General features: G+C 36.7%; 1 protein-coding gene across 4 annotated transcripts; it reads left to right on the top strand.

Annotated features, from left to right (window-relative positions):
• The first annotated feature begins 394 nt into the window (after nt 1–394).
• LOC110796310 (uncharacterized) lies at nt 395–18,602 on the top strand. Of its 4 annotated transcripts, none has more exons than XM_022001385.2 (23): nt 402–816; nt 2,836–3,090; nt 3,189–3,313; nt 3,423–3,467; nt 4,806–4,887; nt 4,989–5,057; nt 5,429–5,599; nt 5,684–5,749; nt 5,869–5,937; nt 7,428–7,499; nt 7,579–7,640; nt 9,136–9,414; nt 12,450–12,586; nt 12,714–12,808; nt 12,877–12,918; nt 13,003–13,062; nt 13,492–13,593; nt 14,448–14,496; nt 14,584–14,642; nt 15,170–15,234; nt 15,359–15,410; nt 17,932–18,040; nt 18,213–18,602. In XM_022001385.2, the coding sequence occupies exons 1-22, from the start codon at nt 643–645 to the stop codon at nt 17,989–17,991; spliced, it is 2,190 nt and encodes a 729-aa protein (XP_021857077.1). In that variant the 5' UTR covers nt 402–642; the 3' UTR covers nt 17,992–18,040; nt 18,213–18,602. The 4 variants fall into 4 exon arrangements, 3 of the variants coding, with proteins under 3 accessions (XP_021857061.1, XP_021857077.1, XP_021857069.1); XM_022001377.2 differs by having other exon boundaries at nt 18,200–18,602; XM_022001369.2 differs by having other exon boundaries at nt 395–816; nt 17,932–18,602.
• The last annotated feature ends 672 nt before the right edge of the window (nt 18,603–19,274 follow it).

The following is a 19,274-nucleotide window of genomic DNA, read 5'->3' as shown; positions in this document are numbered from 1 at the left end:
ACACACACATCGTTGACAGCATCATTAGCTTTAACTTTCTAAGCAACTTAAATCACAAGCCCTAATTTACAGCATAATCATCATTAATTCCCCAAATCACCCTAAATTAACTGTTACCTAAATTAACTGTTACCTAAATTATCAAGATTATAGGCTTTTAAATAAAAATAAAATGAAATCCCGAAAATCCCCAAATTATGCCACGCCAAAAAAATCGGCATTCACGTGTAAAGGAAGAAATCAACGGCTTTACCGTTGCCACGTCAAAAGTAACTCATCCCTAGCCCTTAGATTTAGTTAATTAGCAGTCAACGGGGTCCGTTCCCTTCCCTAGCTTCTTTACTTACGGACAACAAAATAAATTAAAAATAAAATGAAAAAAAGCCAAATATCGCAATTTTGAGGAAGAAAGAAAAAGGAAAAAGAAAAAGAAAAGTAGGTGGTGGTGCTGCTCGTAATTAACAAATCCTAGAATCTACTGTGTCTTTGAGAGAGGAGTAGTACTCCGTATTCATCAGCAGGAGTAGGGAGTATATATATAATAATATATCCCGTGAAAACCTTTTTTTGGGTTTTTGATTTTGAAATCCAGTGGTGGTTTTGGAGCTGGAAATTCAGTGGTTTTCCGAGCTGTTTTAGGGTATGGGGAGGTCTGGACATGCTATACGGAGCTATACCGTGAATTCGAATGACTATAAGCTTCTGGAGGAAATTGGATTTGGAGCAAGTGCGACGGTTTTCCGAGCGATCTATATTCCTTATAATGAGGTCGTTGCTATCAAGTGTTTGGATCTTGATCGATGCAATAGTAATTTGGTATGATTTTTGTTCATTTCTGTGTTTTAATTTGTTTGTTGACCAATTTGATCTTCAATTTGTGATTTCTTAGGAATTATTTGGGGAATTTCAAGTCTATGTAGTTCAATTACTTCAAATTTTGAATTGAGCTGTTTATTTTGGTGTATTGCAATGATCTATTTTGCTTTTTCTGCATTGTTTTGTTGATTTCATTATAGCCTGATGTACTGTAATTATGAATGTTCACAGTTTGGAACGAAATTTGGTTGCATGCATGACAATTCCTTTTGTTTTCCAGTGTGAATTAACGGTTTTAGCTATTTCAAAGGACTATTTGGAGTTGTTGAACATATCAAAAGTTTATTTCTATGCTAATTTGTTACCTAATCCCTTGTAATTATGAGGTGCGGTGGTTTTACGGAACTACCATTTTAATAATTGTTGAACCACTGTTGCACACTCTTTATCATTCAAGCTAAGTAAGATATTTTGAAAAATCCACCATCGAAGCAATACTAAGGAAATGTGACAAATTTTCCACGAGCATTGCAAAATAGTATATGCAGCTGTTACCTATGGACGAAGGTCGAAGGGAGTGGTTTTTCAAGGATCATACCTGAGTATGCATATCAATCTAAGGTGTCCGGTATGTGATGGACATGGATAGCGGCAATGTAGTTCAAGAGCCGGAGTAAGAAAGTGGGCCAATTGTTGCTCGAGGTGCTGAAGTTGATTTTATTTGACAGAACTTAGGGCTGGGTTTTCTGTTGTATTAAGCAAGAAGTGGTGTTTTACATTTGAGGTTTGACTGTGTTTCGTAGCTCTCTTCCAAATTTCATGGCTATTAAGGTTATTTTTTCATTTAGAGAAAAGGGCCATTGTTTGCTTAGCAGCTTAATAGGAAATTGAAACGTCAGAATGATTGTGTAACGTCCTATGGGGATGTATCATACGATGGTACTTCCCTATTTATAACAGACCATTTCAGCTGCTTTGAACTATATTATCCTTTGTGCAATATGAGTGATTACTATTATGTGGAGCATGAGTATGATAAGTTGATAACAAATTGCAAGATTTTCCAGGGTAAGTGCATGATGTTATAGCCTAGTATCCTGGACTTATGTTGTAAATTTAGCCATCATCATGGTGCAAAAAATTAATTTTGGTGTCATATAAAATAGAAATACCACTATACCACTTTGACTGTTGCCTTTAAAGGATTTGCATACATGAAGATTAACACAAGAAGATGTTATGTCGTTTAGCCTTGTAACTAGTTTTCTTCTCAATGAGTCAGTGTTGCTAAAAGAATATATTAGTGACTTCATTCTCAACCTGTTCCACTTAAAGTAAGCTGCAAGTATTAAATGTGTCATTGTCTAACCATCTAGTTGTTAGACACTTAGACCTAGCTCTTTATGAAAAATTTCCATGCTTTTGAACTTCCATAATCATAGTGGCTCCATGTGGAGTAGGAGTAAGGGAGAAGGGAAAGGAAGAGATGAGGGAGATGGTGAAGGAGCCGAATGTTTGTGGTGAGAATCCAACATGCATGCCACAAGCCACATGAGGACATAGCCTTTGAGGATAGAATTTGAACTTGGAGCCCAAAATAGATTGAAGATCAATTAATGAGAGAGAGAGAGAGCTTTGATTTAGGGGTTGGGATGAGGAGACAATGTTAATCAAAGAAAAAAGTCAGATTGAAATATCAACTGTCCTACAACTTCAGAGGAAAAGAAGTTAAGGTTAATTTGGCAAGACATCCGATTGGTCCATTGTAAACCGGAGTTAGAACTATTCTTTGTTTCAAAAAAGAAGTCCCATGTAAAATATTGTAGCCTGTTTAGTGACAAATTTATCTTCTTTTAAAAAAGCTGGTCCATCCTTTTCTCAGTATAGAGAGCTTTGCATTTGTTGGTTACTGAACATCTATAAATGCTTTGGAACAATGGTATTGTTGACAACACTTTAATTTAGCAGTTTGCATATGCTATTATCTCTTTGTTTATCAAAAATGTCGTTCTTATACAGGATGACATTAGGAGGGAGGCACAAATGATGAGTTTGATTGATCATCCAAATGTAGTCAGAGCATTTTGTTCATTTGTCGTGGATCGAAACCTCTGGGTTGTTATGCCATTTATGGCTGAAGGTTCTTGCTTACACCTGATGAAGACAGCGTACCCTGATGGGTTTGAGGAACCTGTAATTTGTTCCATCTTGAAAGAATCACTGAAAGCTTTGGAGTATCTCCATCAGCATGGACATATTCATCGGGATGTTAAGGTTGTTTACTTATGTTTTACTAATGCGTATACAGTGCATGTATTAATTATCAAGGTACTGACTAATGATTGGAAATACTTCAATACAACTTTTTGCAGGCTGGGAACATCCTCCTTGATACTAATGGGCTCGTGAAGCTTGCTGATTTTGGTGTTTCTGCTTGCATGTTTGATAGTGGTGATAGGCAGCGGTCGAGAAATACATTTGTTGGAACTCCATGCTGGTGGGATCAGTTGGCACAATTTTTTTCATGTGTATTGTTTGTTGTAGTTCGTGCTAGTTTCCCTTTTACTGATTCTCTTTTGGTGCTATGCTTTGTATTCTATATTCAGGATGGCCCCTGAAGTGTTGCAACCAGGAAGTGGATATAATTTCAAGTACGTTTATTGTTTGGATTATATTACAAATATTCTTTGCCAGTACTGAACATTTAATTGCACCTAACAGATTAGTATCCTCTATGGTTGGGATGTTTCTTTCAAGTTTGTGCACCTTTGGTATGTAGTGAGCATATTCATCTTTCAAGCATATATAGGAGAAGTAGAGCTTTTTTATACTCAAGTGTAGACCATTTACACATGAATACAGGAATATGATGGGAGAGGTTACGATAAGGGGTCACTCTAGAGGATTCTAATGGGTTATTCTGGTGCTTGGATGATTTTGTATTTAACTATTATAGTTTATACCCCAAAATAATTCAGTATGGCAGCCTAAAGTTTGGTGTATTTCACTGCAGTTACCTCAGATTTTGCTCTTTAGTTTATGATATTGTTGATAAGAAATATCTGATTCAATCTTTCATGTTTCCGAGAGGCCTGAAGCCTTAAACCCCCCAAAGTTAGCTAAATAAGCTAAAACATAACAATTCAATTCACGGCCTGGCTTTTCTTTCCTATATCTCTCTCTCTCTCTCTCTCTCTCTCTCTCTCTCTCTCTCTCTCTCTCTATACATTAACTCTTAACAATATCCCCTTTGTGTCTCTGCCTTCTCCATTAAGAAACTCCAAACTGAATTAACTGAAATACCCACAACACATCTGTAGCTTGGGCCGTTGCTGTACAGTATCCTAGATATGTAAGCAGTACTAATGTTGGTGTGGCCACCAGAATATAGAAGTGCTAAAATTCTCTGTAAAGCAAAGCTGTTTTAACACGATAGGATTTTTGATTCTGGAAATAGAAAATTAGATTTTCTATTGACCATTTTCAAAATTAATATACTGCTTTAGTAAAACTAATCTAAACTCTTTATGCAACTAATATCATACACGTTGAAATTTCAAGACCAACAACTGAAAACTACCAGAGATACGGAAGAGGCACTAAAGCATTTGTTTCAAATTTAAACTGAGATTACTATATTAAATCTAATAGTTGAAATAGACATTCTAAAAAACAGGACTATTGTAAAAGTAAAATCTCGGGCCCCCTTAATAATGACAAAAGTTAACTCAATCTGTTAAAATGGAATGCTTCCAGATATGTTCTGTGGATGGGGAGGGCATTGCCTTTTCTTTCATTGAGCTCTGCAATAAGTGCAATCAGCTTGAGACATTATTCTATTAACAGAGTGAAGAACTGGAAATGATGAATTTTCTCCCGAGGGAACCAAAGTTTCCGCTCTGTTAGTTGTCTTGTACTTGTATTTATGGTGAGTATTATTAAATTATAATGTACTTAAACATGTTGCTGAGTGCATTTTTATTGTCCAGGGCTGACATATGGTCATTTGGAATCACTGCACTCGAATTAGCTCATGGTCATGCACCCTTCTCAAAATATCCACCAATGAAGGTATCGACTTTTTATTCTTTTTTACTTCCCAGGAATCTTATATACAAACTAAACATGATGCTTCATTATGACTTCTTTCTCTTGTGTGATTTCATTTTTAGGTTCTGCTTATGACTATACAAAATGCTCCACCAGGGCTTGATTACGACCGTGATAAAAAGTTCTCAAAGGTTAATTGTTTTTTCATGTCAGTAACTTTATGTTATATGTTTCTCGCTGGAATGTGGTTAAATATTTGTCACACCATCGCGACTTGTGTCTTATTATAGTTTCTCCTCTTGGCTCTTTCCTTGTAAATTGTAATGGCCTTCTTAAATTTTATTGGATTTCTTGACCTGAAATATGAAATGTGGCCTCTTTTCACCCTTATTTGTGCAAACATTAGCCTGTGGGTTGTACTTTGTACAGGCACAATTTCATTTTTCCTTAATCAACCGACACAGTGTTTCTGGGTCCTTATATCCTAGTTAGCGAATACTTCTATTCTTCTATTCACTGCTATAACAATCATCTAACTGGAGTATTTGTAGCTGTTTACCAGTCTTTTAAAGAAATGGTTGCAATGTGTCTTGTGAAAGATCAAGCAAAACGGCCTACTGCTGAGAAGCTACTCAAGCATTCTTTCTTTAAACATGCCAAGCCGCCTGAGTTTTCTGTGAAGAAACTGTTAGCAGACTTGCCACCACTTTGGGACCGTGTGAAAGCCCTGCAGGTCCTCCTGTTAGATCCCTGTTCTGTTGTTTTAGGTGTTGTTTTTAATGGTGTGAAAGTTTATCTTGGTTTGTTAATTTTGCAGCTTAGAGATGCCGCTCAACTTGCTCTAAAGAGAATGCCTTCGGCAGAGCAAGAGGCTATATCACAGGTATGACATTTGTTTGGGCAAGAGTTCTAAATTTCTTTTAATCTTTTTTTTAAACTATCAAATGGTATATCATGTTGTCAATAGTATCTTTGAACTGTTTTTGTATTCTTTTGCACCAGAATGAATACAAGAGAGGTGTTAGCGCGTGGAATTTTGATATTGAGGACTTGAAAGCACAGGCTGCACTGGTGAGTATCTTTGCGTCGTTGATTTTCCAGAATAACCAACTATACCAAGCAAAAGAAAAGGAGGCTGACTTTTTGAATCCAGCTTTGGCGTCTTAGTCCTAGGAAATACTTCATCCGTTTTTATAAATTGCCTCGTTTCCCTTTTTTGGAAGTTGCATATTAGTTGCTTTGTTTCTAGTTTTGGTATGATATCATTCATTGTACCTCACTATTTCTTTCTCTCATTTGTTTGCAATCACATGGGCATTGTTTTTTATTTTTACTCTCTTTCTTAATCTTTGTGTAAAAAAAATGGTGCAAATTTAAAAGGAAAATTTAAACCTAATAATCCAACTTTTGGGCTATCTTCTAACAACAGTCCCACATTTGAGTAATTCGGGAATAATCTCAACTTTAAGGGGTTTCTTCCCAAATGGTCTTTCACCTGTTGGTAACCGGATTGATAAGTTAATATGGCACGTTTCACTTTCCAGTTGGTTTAGTTTCATTTAATTTTAATTTTAATTTTTAAGACACATATTTTAGCTCTCCTCTCTCTTCCGTAGCCGGCTGCCCTTTTCATATTTCTCTCATTCCATGGAAGACTCATTTCTTTGTCCTCCTTTCTCTCATCCCTACCTTCCATGGCTTGCCCCTTCCCCGCCCTGTTTCTATCTCCTTTGTAATAATGGCGCCCAAGCTCACAAAAACACCCTCCCAGTTCAACCACATTACACCGGTTCAAACCGGGTTTTGTTCCGACTCCAACTCTTGCTTCGTCTTCGTTAAGGTCTCCGACCTCTTCCTTTGTCGTCGCACTGAATTCTCATCTCGTGGAGGGGCTACGTCAGTCGGCAAAAGATGTTGTTGGGAGGGGTTTTCTATGTGGTAGCAGCGGGCTGGTGGTTGCGTGGGTTCAAGGAAGACTGGAGAGGAAGAGAGGCGAGAATGAGAGTGGTGGGTCTGAGTTGCAGGTTGCCCGCTGGTCAGAACAGTAGGTAGGCGCCAGCGGTGGTCGTTGTGGTGGTTTGGGGAGTGGAAAGGGGTATAAGTTTATACCATTGGGAAAAAGATAATCCAATTGGAGAGAAGCAGGAAGCTAGAGAAATCTGGGGAGTGAAAATGGTACAATCTAATTGGAGGGGGAAAAAAAAAATTAAGATAAATGTAAAAATAAAAAAAATCCAGGCCAATCAAATAGAGACATGTGGCATGTTTAACCTTTTAAAAAAGGTTTTGACTGGTTACTAAGGTTGTGTAGCCTTGTAGGTAAAGAGGACCATTTTGGAAAAATAACCCCCAAAAAGGTGGATTATTCTTGAATTACTCAATGGGGGGACTGTTTTTAGAAGTGCGGAGAAAGGTTGGATTGTTAGATTAAATTTTTGATTCTAAAAAAGTGGAAGTATGTTTTTCTGCACATCACCGGCTGTACTCCTGTACATTTTTCTTGTGACTTTTAACTTAGGACGCTTTTCCCGTTAACCTGAGTCGTCTTGTTTGTCTCTTAGGTGCAAGAGGAAGAGGATTTGGCAGAAATTAAGGAAGCTGATGAAAGTGTAAAATCTGCTACTAGCAGTAAGGTAGTTGTCACTCCGATGTTTAATTGTTTTTATCAGATTGCGATCCTTATCTTTGTGATTTGTTTGTACTACTTGTCAGGACGCACCATACTACGGATCTGTTTCAGGAAACTCTAATCCCCCGAACAATTTCATTAACAGGTAGTATATTCTGAGGATTGAATTTGTCTGCAAGTAAGTAATTCAGGGTTGGAAAGAAATTAATATTTTTTGAAAAGTGAAGCTATACTATGCTTTAAACAACCTTAAGTAAACATATTATACTATTGGAAAGATTTGGATTGGGTTTGCAGAGTGAGCATTTGAATTTTAGTGGTTGTAGACTTGTAGCCTTGTAGAGTTGTAGGTGTCTAGAAAACTATATCAATGTATTTTTTTTTTCCTGGGAGGTAGGGGTTTGGCTGATTCGTGAGAATGATTGGACTAATGGGAGAAAACTAGCAACTACCAAGAGATCAAATTGTGGTGTCATATTGGTATTCAGGCAACTGAACATGAGACATGGGGAAAATATTCATCGAGAGAAGGAATTCCTGCAACTGATAATATTTACTGGGGGAATCCTAAATTGGAATGTCATATTGTGATGCTTATTCTGAATCTGTGTAACCGGCATATGGTGAAACTAAGAAAGGATGCTTTAGCCTCCATTTCGCATTAGGAAACACTTGCAGACCTTGCACCAATCATTTAGGTATTGACAGTGGGATGATTTGGGTTGTAATTACTGAGAGGAACAGTCGGCACAGACACTGAAAGTGAGAGGAAGTTATTACAACGTTATCAACAACCATGGTGTTGAGGACGATAATGCAGAATATTATATGACTGGCGATACCTTAGGATCCCAACTATTAGAAGATCTGGTGATTAAGGAGATGGAGACAATAAAATTGCTGATGGTGATCATTATTTGTAATGGTGGGATCTGCTGAGGTAATCAGATTTGGGATCTTGGCCTCTTGGGGATGAAAGAAGAAAGGAAGATAATCAAAGAAAGGAGAGTGTGAGAGAAAGAAGGGAGCAGGGAATGCTGAATATACATTAATCACAATTTGGTAACCCCAAAAATAATTGCGGCTGTCATACTTAAAATTGGGCTATGAACTTCTAGTTAATTATTTGTGTCGTTTACTTAATTTGCTTTGTATGTGAGGAATCACTATCATTAACCTTCAGATGCATTCTTACTATGCATGCCTAAGTGTTATAATGTAAATTTTAGATACTTGTATGAATTATGCTTTTATAAATATAGAATAATACTTTGTAAATACTATGCCCGAACAGCCCAACCTACATGTCCAAGACTCCAAGTTTATCAGAGTCCCCATGTGCCATGTCCAAAATTGGGCTACGATGAGACAGATACCTGAATACATACCCTTATTAGTAATATAGTTCAGAATTCGCGTGTAGGCAGAGCTGTCTTTTGTACCGTTGAATAGAGGGCATATTAATATTAGCTTTCAGTGCTGAAAGAATTTCCCTCTGTAGTCAGATACTGTAAAGGCACCACGGGACAGGTCATGTGGTAATGGAATTCTGTAGGATGGAATAGTGGTCCGATCTTGGAGCTAATAAAGTTGGTTTTGAGGTGGATACTTTTTATGTGCTTGACACCCCGTTCTTGCAGAAAACAAGGTAATGTTGACGAGGTCGCCGTAACACCAACTGAAGGTGCCAGCTGTAAAATCAGAACTGGAAATGAGTTTGATTTTTGCAGTCATGGTAAAAATATTGTTGAGAAAGATGGAGTTGATCTTGGGTCGGGAGCACCTGCTTGTGAGATGGACGCAGCGCAAGTGAAGGTTAACCCTCAAGTAGTGAAAGGTCGTCAGAGTCAGAGTGGGCCGCTTATGCCTGGAATTGTGCTGGGTCAGACATCCACAGAAAGAAGCCGTGTCAGTGAAAGGTTGATTCTCAATTCTTTTATGTTATTATTGTTGATAATGCATTTCAAAAAGAAAGGGTAAGGGGAAAGGAAAGAAAAGACTCATTGCTATTTGGAGTTCAATTTTAACATGAAACATAAACACTTGTCTTGATGTGTAATGCATGTCAAGCATCTTCACAGGGTTTATTTTCAAGTTTTTTGCGTTATCATGTTTTTCTTCAGCCTTGCACATTGAATAGTCAATTAATATAAGTAGTTCATTGCAACAATGGAAACTAAGATTCTGTGGACTGCCAAAGTGTTATATGTATTAAGAGGGTGGTTGGCCAAGCTTCGAAGTGGTCTATGACTCAAAAGCTGAAACTTGGCCAGACACTAATTTCTTGGGAGTAGTTTCTACTTCTTGGAAGCTAAAAATAGCTTTTGAAGAGGGTAAAAGCTATGTTACTTGGTACACGTGTTGGATCCTCGATACTTGGACATGGGTATGGATACTGGACCCTTCATTGTGGACCAATGGATCCCCCCCCCCCCCCTCACAATAGTCGAGTAGGACACTTGGACATGTATCCGTGTCCGACATGGGTACCCGAGTCCGAGTAACATAGGCTAAAAGTAGAAGCTCCAAATTGGAGCTTCTGAAATTTATTTCCCTGGTAACTATTTGCTCGCTGATTTTTCGGGGTCGAATATACCCTCCGCAATAGTAAACCGAGAAACCAAATTAAGTGAGAATCTCTTCGTAAATTCCAAAGAACCCAAAATTAAATAAAATAGCACAAACAAATAACAAATATAAACACTTGTCTGCATACATCATGAACTTCAAGATAGACCAAAGTCAAGGTGGAGAGCGAGGGAGTGTTAGGTGCTGGGTGGCAGACTAGCAGTGGATGGCTGTGAGGCAGTGGTGCGTGGTTGTTGAGTGGGAAGGAGGCCTGGAGATGTTAGAGAGTGGGATATCAATTAAGATGGACCTTAACAGTGTGTTTGGAAACTCTAGTTTAATGAGGAGAAGTGTGTAACATTGGGAAAATAGGAGAATTCCTTAGTTTTAGCTCGTTTGGTAATTTAAATTGAAAAGTGTGAAAAATGAAGTATGTGGAAATCAAATAGTTATATTTTGCCTATTTCATTGTCCACACATTTCCTCTCAAACGTGATGGAAAAATTGTGGAAATAAAATTACACATGTGAAAAATGTGTGTAATTATTCCACAATAATTAGCCGAACAAATTAACATTTAGAGATTTCTACATATTTCCTTATATTTGCTTTTCTATTGATTTTCATAGTTTCACTTTTCCTTACATTTCCACATTAACTTGGTTTCCAAACACAATGTAAAATTATTCTCTTCATTTTTCCACGATTCAGTCTGATATCATTAAAAGCATTCTAATCACAACTAAAAAATAAATAAAGGGAAGCATAATTCTCTTAGGTTGCCTCACTGTTAGAGACGTTTGTGATGATGGCCAGAAATTTTTTCTCTGAAAAAAGATGGAATTTTTGCATGAGAAAACGCCCCTTTATTTATATTAGCTATTTGAGGAAAACAAAAAGTATGTGGGTGTATATAATCATATTATAAATATAAAAAGCATATCAATCTAACAATTTTAATGGGCTAAATAACGAAATTGCTTTTATTTCTCAAAATTTCTTTCTCAAATTGTGTGGCCAAACGTGTCAAATTTTGTCTAGAAATAAATTCTAGAAAAACTATTTTGAGGAGACAGATATGGAGGAATACTTAGATACTCTAAAATATCCTAATTATTCAAGTTGTTATTTTATCTTCCCAGGATTTCTCTAGATATTTGCTTATTTCTATAAGTCAAATATTGTTAGTTTGTTGCTTATATCTTAGCAAGTAGTTTAGAGAAACTCCAATGGTTGCATTTAGAGACTCGTTTGCAGTTTCCAAAAATTTCAATCAAGTAGCTAAACTAGTGGAGCATTTTTGTTGAATTAGCTAGCCAAAGAAAATTAGCTCTACCAAGCTGTTTAGCTTGGTAAAAAAAGAACAATTTTGTTTCTATTTAATTATAATGTAACGTATGAATAGCAAAAACAAAATAAACAAAGGAGTTAGAAATAATCTCAAGCAACTTGCTAACCGTTAGCATGTGGCATACCAAGATACAATGGTATTAGCTAACCATTAAAGATGCTCTTAGCTAGTTGTTTTTATCAATTACGCCTGCTTTGTAATTCTGATGTTTAGGTTTGCCTTGCCTTGCCTATTTAAGTAGGCTTGCTTCATCAATGATAATTATCTCATGTGGTATCAGACTATAGATCCTAAAACTCTCATTTTTTATTTGTCGAACAATTTTTGTATAAATCCTTCTATCCTTCTGAAATTTGAATTTTGTTTGTGAGCTCATGCTATGAAATGGATATTTCATTGATGCCCTAGCAACTCTTTTGCAACTTTTACCTTGCCAAGTAGGTTCAACTCAATGTTACATGGAACTCGGGACGTTCCGGAACGTGGTACGGGAACCCATACCAATATGCGAACCAAACGGCCCCTCAAACAGAACTCCGTAAACCCCTTCTTCTGCTTGTCTAAGCCATCGCTGATCCTCTCTATATTCTCCAACCTACCTCCCTTTAATATCAGTTCTGTATTCCGCCATTGCTATCAAGTAGTGCAAGTTATAACCGTCACTTCCTTGTGATGGAGGGAAAGGAGGGAAAAGGGGACTCTTTTTTATGATGGACATGAGAGGTAAAGAAGTAAGGAGGGGATTGGTTTTTCACGGGGTAAACCTTATGTTAGTATTGCATGTATTTTGGCTATGAAACAACAACCTCAAGGATACCAGAGGTATCTTCAACAGCACGGGGGCATTTTAGCTATTTCTTTAACTCAAGGGTATTATGATGAAATTCCCTTATAATTTTACAACCTATGTCTAATTTCAAAGTTTGTTTCGGTAATGTCATGGTGCACAAGTTTGTTTCGGTAATGTAATGGTGCTCCATATTTTATTTAAGTTTCCGAGCTTAGAAACTATGGCATATTGGTTTTGATCAACAGGCCTGAGAATGAAAATCAATCAGCAGCAGAGAAAAGTAACCGTGGTTCACGTAGGGTTCCTAGCTTCAGTGGCCCACTGATGTTACCAACACGAGCTTCAGCAAATAGCTTGTCAGCACCGATTAAATCTTCAGGAGGTTAATGATCTTTTTAGCTTTTTAATTTTTTTAGAAGAAATGTTCTGCTGGCGTTTTTCTGTTGTAATTGTATCTTTGTTACTGCGTACATTGCCCTGTAAGTTGTTTGAAATTTCTGTGGCTTTAGGATACAGAGATTCTTTAGATGATAAATCGAAGGCTAATTTGGTTCAAATAAAGGGCCGCTTCTCTGTGACATCAGAGAGTCTAGATGTTGTTAAGGTAAGGGTCCACAATGATGTTTTGTGTTATATTTTATGTGTTTGCCTCTGACACATAGCATTTGTTAGGATATGATGACATCAACATCTACATCTCGGAGATCTTCACAGGTAAACTAGATCCATTGTATGACAAAGCTTATGTCACTTATGTGGTTTGTGTTCCTGCCTGATTTTTATGGCCGTGACTTCCAGGGTTCACCTTTGAGAAAGTCAGCTAGTGTCGGCGATTGGATTTCTGAATCAAAGAAAACTGTATGCACTATTTCTCTGTTTCCTGATCTCTTATGATTCCCCCAAGCATTCTTCTATTATCTTCTCTGCTGCTTTGAAGTTATTAATAAAAGAATTAAGTAGATAACCGATTTAAGCATTCTTGTATGGACTATTATACTACTAATCATCCTTGTTAAATTTACGCATTAAGTGGAACCAACAATATGGATGTGAAGTTCTATGATATTTTTTTTTTTTACTGAGATTGGCCATAGAATAATTATACAATAATACGGCTTACTAAACACTTAAGCTTTATGTGATGGACCTTTAATGTTGACTGTCAATCTCAGTAAAAGCTGCATCTGCCGTGGTGTTCACTGCCCTATAAAATTTGCCCTATATATATTTTCTGTTTTCTTTTCCAATATTAATCATGATTTTTCTTTGTGGCTGGAATTTTGTCAGATAACCAGTCAGCCATCTGGAGACATAAACAGTGGTAATGTGTCTGCGTCACTTCTCTTGCCGCACCTGCAAAATCTCTTTCAACAGACTGCAATCCAGCAGGTAGAGGATGAAGTGCACTGTCTTTGTTCTATCTTTAGTTGTGTTAAAATTTTGATGCATTTGATGGGTACCACTAAATTCAGGTCGGTGTGCAGGATTGCTGGTTTATTCTCAAACTTTTTTTTTGGCAAATAATAAGAAATTTTATTAATAACCAAAAGTGAATACAACCTGAACTGAAATTTTGTTTTCTCATACTTATTTTACATTAGTAGTTAATTTTTTGTAACACTGATCTTTGTATATCTAAGCACCCTTAATAGATAAAAAAAATCTAATTTTAGTCATACTTTTTTTCCTCTTTATATGAGAAGTGCCAAAAGAAACCATTTTGTTTTCCTCTTAGTATATTTTGTTAATGTTCATATGGAAAATATGTACCAAAATTATACACCCTCCGTTCTTGTTTATTAGTCCCTTATGGAATATTGAACAATCCACTAAAAGGACACCTTCCATGTGAATCTCTAAAGAATTTCACTCATGAGGCCATGTGGGTAGGAGAGAAAAAATGGGTAGGTGGAGTGGAGTGTTTAGTGTTGTTACATTAGAAAATAAAGGGACCACTTGCATAATTATTTTGGACGAAAAGGGAATTATAATTGTAATATAAGGGTAAAAGAGCAATAATTGTTGAACAAATAAGGAAGATTCTAAAAGGGACTAATAAAAAAAATATCCTAATACGGAAAGAGGACTAATAAACAAGAATGGAGGGAGTACCTTAGTTTTTCTATTTATATGTTACTTTTGTGTGCTTGTGTGTATATACATTCATTTTTGTTTTATTTTATTTTTTAATTTCGAAGTTGAAAAGGGACTGAAACTCACTTATTTTTCTGACTAATGATCAGGATCTAATAACAAGCTTGTTAAATAGCTTGCAATCAACAGAAGGTGATGGTGAGTACATATTATGGCGAATGCTTCTTGTATAGTTACATATTGGCTACTGAGTGAGGTCTTCTTAATCTCCTAGTTTTATTATAGGTTCTCAAAATGGGAAGCCTCCAGCAGTGCCAACATCTGGCAGTCCAGAAAATGGAATTGTAAGTTTTGAGGGTATTCTATGTTTACCCGAACTTCTTACTTCTCGTAGAGCAGCTTTCTTCAATTATGTTGAACATATATTATGTTTAAACGTCTAAATTATGTAACTGAAATTCTGAATACTTTATTGTTTGTTTTAATGCTGTTACTGATATTACCCTCGTATGTTTTGTTTTATTTTGTCTTAATGTCCAGTAGTGCTGTTACACGCTGAGAAATAGCACATCTCTCTTAGAACAATGTTATGCTACTTTTTCAGTCATGTTATGGTATGCCTCGGGATTAAATTGTTGCTCTGAAATAGACTTGTTTGGAACAAAAAAAGAAGTTGCTGTGATGATTAGAATGAGATGTTGGCTCCCCCCACTCGCCTCGGTACGGCATGTATCGAGGATTCATGAACCTGTTATGTTCTAATTAAATTCTCTATGTGCAGCATGCCTTATAATGGTCTTAGATGTCCGGACAATATTTTTTCTTTGCCTTGTCTTGTTATTGATAGTTTCTAATATCAGCTTGTTTACAGGTAGAGACAGTAGCTTCAGAAAGGGAACGATTACTTCTTAATAAGATATCAGACCTTCAAGCGAGGTTGAGTGATCTCTGTCTGAATTCATTGTTAATTAAGTGAAAGGGAAAATATGGTTTTCCTTCTCTTATATCCTACTTTTGGACGACTATCTTGTATTTACCTCTTATTTTAAATGTGGTGCAGGATGGCTAGTTTGTCTGAAGAATTAAGTGCCGAGAAACACAAACATTTGCTGGTAAGTTACAAATATGTTACCATTTGAATATTTCTATGCAAGATATGTGACTCTGTGTTTGGGGGGGGGGGGGGGGGGGGGGGTTCTTTTCAGTTTACTCTCCTTTTCTGAAAGATATTTCTAGTTTAGTAGTTACTGACTTACTGTAGATCAAATGACCAAGGAATGGGAGGAGTATGGTGGGATTCTTTTACTTATTTTTTTGATGTTTTATGATTGGAGAGAGAAAGTGAGTTAAAGTCAGTGGACCGAAGGAGGTCCCCTGCAGTAGGCCAAGGTTGAGTACAAGGAGCATTAAAAATTACTCACTCTCAGTGACGGAACTGGAAGGTGGCTAGGGGAGGCCATGACACCCCGTATGATCTGAAATATGATTTATAATTTTATTTGCAGTACAATAAGACTGTAAATAAAATTGGCTTAGTTGGTTTTGCTTAGAATCTGAACTCCGTATGCATTTTAGGAGGTGCTAGGTTCAAAACTTTTCGGAGGCCTCTTAACTTTTGTTTTTAAAATTAACATCTTAGTCAACAATAGAGTAATTTCGGGCCATTTAGTCAAAAATTGTAACTTAGTCAACAGACTAGCACTAGTGTCATCGGAAAGTTATGTTTACTTTTATGCATAATTAGTTTTTTGACTTTGGTAATATTTTTTCCACGAATATTTATGTTGTTTTGAGAAGCATGTACTTCTTTTATGGATACTTTTTTCTTTTTTTGAAATGTTAATAAAAGACAAATAAACATTTTCAACAATATTGTGACTTAAAACAAGAATTGGACTATAATTACGGCACGCCAAATAAAAAAAGTTCGGTTCCGCCACTGCTCCCTCTGTTTTTGAACAGAAGCATCAGTTTAACTGACACCCTTGTCAATGCATAATTTTAACCACTAATATTTTTAATTCTCTATTAGCAAGTTATAAAAAGTTTATATTATGAATATATACATATGAGTAGTGTAAAAGTTCAAGTGATGCATCTATTCCGAAAAGAAGGGAATACAAAAAAGGGATGAAATTAAAGTAGGAGGAACTTCATGGAACGAAAAAGACAAATATTTAAGGAGCAGAGAGAGTAATACTAAAAGAAGGAACAGGTTGTATGCATGAGGCCATGTGATTCACATTCCTTATGTATTTTATCTAATTTTGAGACTTGGAAATACCGTTTGGCTGTGAGAACAGAGTACTGACTGTTTGATTTTTCAACTATGACGTGTTCTTTTAAAAAAAATATGTTACAGATTGCGCTAGATATTTCTGTCTGCTAAATTTTTGCTGCAGCTTCAAAGTCTCTGCTTGTTAGGATCCAGAGAGGTTGCCATCACACTATTACCACCACCTATTCCTTTCCCCACTACAAGTTTATGTGAAAATTCAAATAAATATCAATCACTTGTCCATCTACTGTTGACTAGTAAACTGTCCCTCCTACGTTTCCTCACTTTCGGGTTTGTGAGCGTGTAGTGCTTTTGGGTAATTTTGGGGCAGACTCTGTTAGATCAAGAATGTGCGGAAAAGGAAGTACACCGTCCACTGTAATATGATTGTCTGTCTAGATCATTAAGTAACAGGCTTTAGTGGACATTTACAGCAACGCTTTTAATAGCATTTTTGTTATTCAATTTTTTTAATAGAGAACCTACTGAAAAACTTTTAAATAAATTCCTCCTCTCCCTGTTCATTGGCCACAGCTGTAAAAGATCATTGAATTTGACTTCTGTGTGCTGACACCATTTCCACGGAAATGGCCTTCTAATTTTACTGGTAGTCCAGTAGCCTTTTGAGTTGCATTTGGTATCATCAGTTTGAGCTTTTACTTTCCATAAAACTTGCACTTTTGTTCCCTCTGTAAAATTAGCCTGTATGCCTCGTGCATATTGGGTGCTTTCAAACCAGTCATTTCATGACCTGGTTTGCTATGATGTTCTTGCTTATTCTATCCCAAGCTAGAGCTAGTTTTGCTTTTACCTTATTGTGCTGCTTTTTTAGTGATGATTTTGGGGACAAGTGTTGGTTGGGCTTATTGTAAAAATGAAGTTCTTGGAGAGTCTATAAATTTTTGAAAAAGTAACAACCATCTTTAAGGGTTTTGCGTTCGTACATTTCTTATTCCTGGCCTTGTCTATTTCCTCTGGCCTGGCTTGTGGTTGGGTGGAAGTCCTTGAGGTTGATTATCTGAATCATGACAGTCCCCCCCCCCCCCTTCCCAAAAAGAGGTTTCTTATCCGAATCATGGAGTTGTATTCTTGTTGGTCTTATTATTCTGATCCTGTTTGGCGAAACCGCTGCTAGTTGTACTTGCATTCTCCTAATATCGAATATAGTTGTACTGCTGTAGCCATTGATTTGAGTCTTAGTTAGTATCTTTCAGCTCATTGTTCTAGTGAAAGTTGTATTGATATTGAGAGATTACTATAAGTCCAATTACTACTTATACTGAATGCAATTGGTTGATCAATGAAACACCCAAATCTTATGTACTAAAATTGATGTATGCTTGTTTGCATTCCAGTTGCAACAACAGTTGAATTCAGTCTCCAGTCAGGAAGAAGACGACGAAGTGGTTAATTAAAGGAAGCAACTTTAGTTTCTTGTACAGTGCGAGTATAGTGTATATTCAGGTAATAGGTCTTGAGCTCACAAACCTATCCTTTGGGTATGCTACAAGAGTAACTCAAGCTGATGCCTTGTTTTGGTGAATATAAAAGAGGAAATAGCTGCCGGTCCTCCTTCTAGGTCCGGTTTCCATCCTTAAGTTTTTACTAAATATTATATCCCAGATGCTTCTGGCAGATCCCTTGGTTTCTTGGAAAAAGAACGCTGATGATGATGATGATGATGATGATGATGAAGATAACTGAAAGTATATTCTTGATTTTATTATATGTTCAAGGGATCTACAGGAAGCAGATTCTGTCGAGTCTCCGTCCGAGAGGAGTGTGTATAGGCTGTTTCAAAATACTTTGTGGGGGGTGGGATTGGTTTGTATTTTTATTAAAAAATATTTATTATTTTCTTCAATGGTTTGAGTAGAGAGAGCATCATATTGAATGCCTAGGGATTAGAATAAGCTTGATGTAATCTTTATTTTTAGGGCTATATTCTACGAACATTCTTGTAGTTTTGACAATTCTATTTGGCTCCAAAAAGTATGATATTCATATGGTAATGGTACCCTTCCAATTTTGACCTGTTTACACTGACATTCCAGTAATCAATTAAGTGCAAAGTTGCAATTACAGTACCTTCACCAGTTCACCTGAAAGATAACAGATCACCTGTTACCACCAGGCGGATCACCTGTTACCACCAGGCGGATCACCTGTTACCACCAGGCGGATCACCTGTTTCCTCTCTTCTCCTAAAGCTTTTCAAATCCCGTTTTCTTCCACCTTCATACTTCAATTCTCTCTACCTAAACCCCATTCTTCTCCTCCCTCTAAATTCACCTTTCACCTTCCCTACTAGTTCATACTCGATTTCTCATATTCAATGTCATACTCCATTAATTACATGCGACTTTTGGGCCTCTTTCATAGTTGATTTTTTACCTTTTTCCCTTGGTGTTTTTGGTGAGGAGTATTTTGGCATTGCACTGAATTGAAAAGTTGACAGGATTTCTTGAAGTAGAGTATTATTTGTGTGATGTATATTGAAGTAGAATATTACTACGTACTTCGTAAATTTTGTTACTTCGTTTAAATTTTAAAAGTTCATCGCTTTGACAGACACATGAGACATCCACACAAGGTTTTAGGAAGTTTAAGCCGAAACATCGCTTTGACAGGCACATACACACAAGGTTTTAGGAGGTTTAAGCCGAAACATCGCTTTGACAGGCACATACACACAAGG

Source organism: Spinacia oleracea, chromosome 6 (genome assembly GCF_020520425.1).
Source record: "Spinacia oleracea cultivar Varoflay chromosome 6, BTI_SOV_V1, whole genome shotgun sequence".
In the NCBI taxonomy this organism is placed as follows: Eukaryota; Viridiplantae; Streptophyta; class Magnoliopsida; order Caryophyllales; family Amaranthaceae; genus Spinacia; species Spinacia oleracea.
The sequence above is the reverse complement of the archived record's forward strand: the minus strand, read 5'-3'. Positions and strand labels throughout refer to the sequence as shown.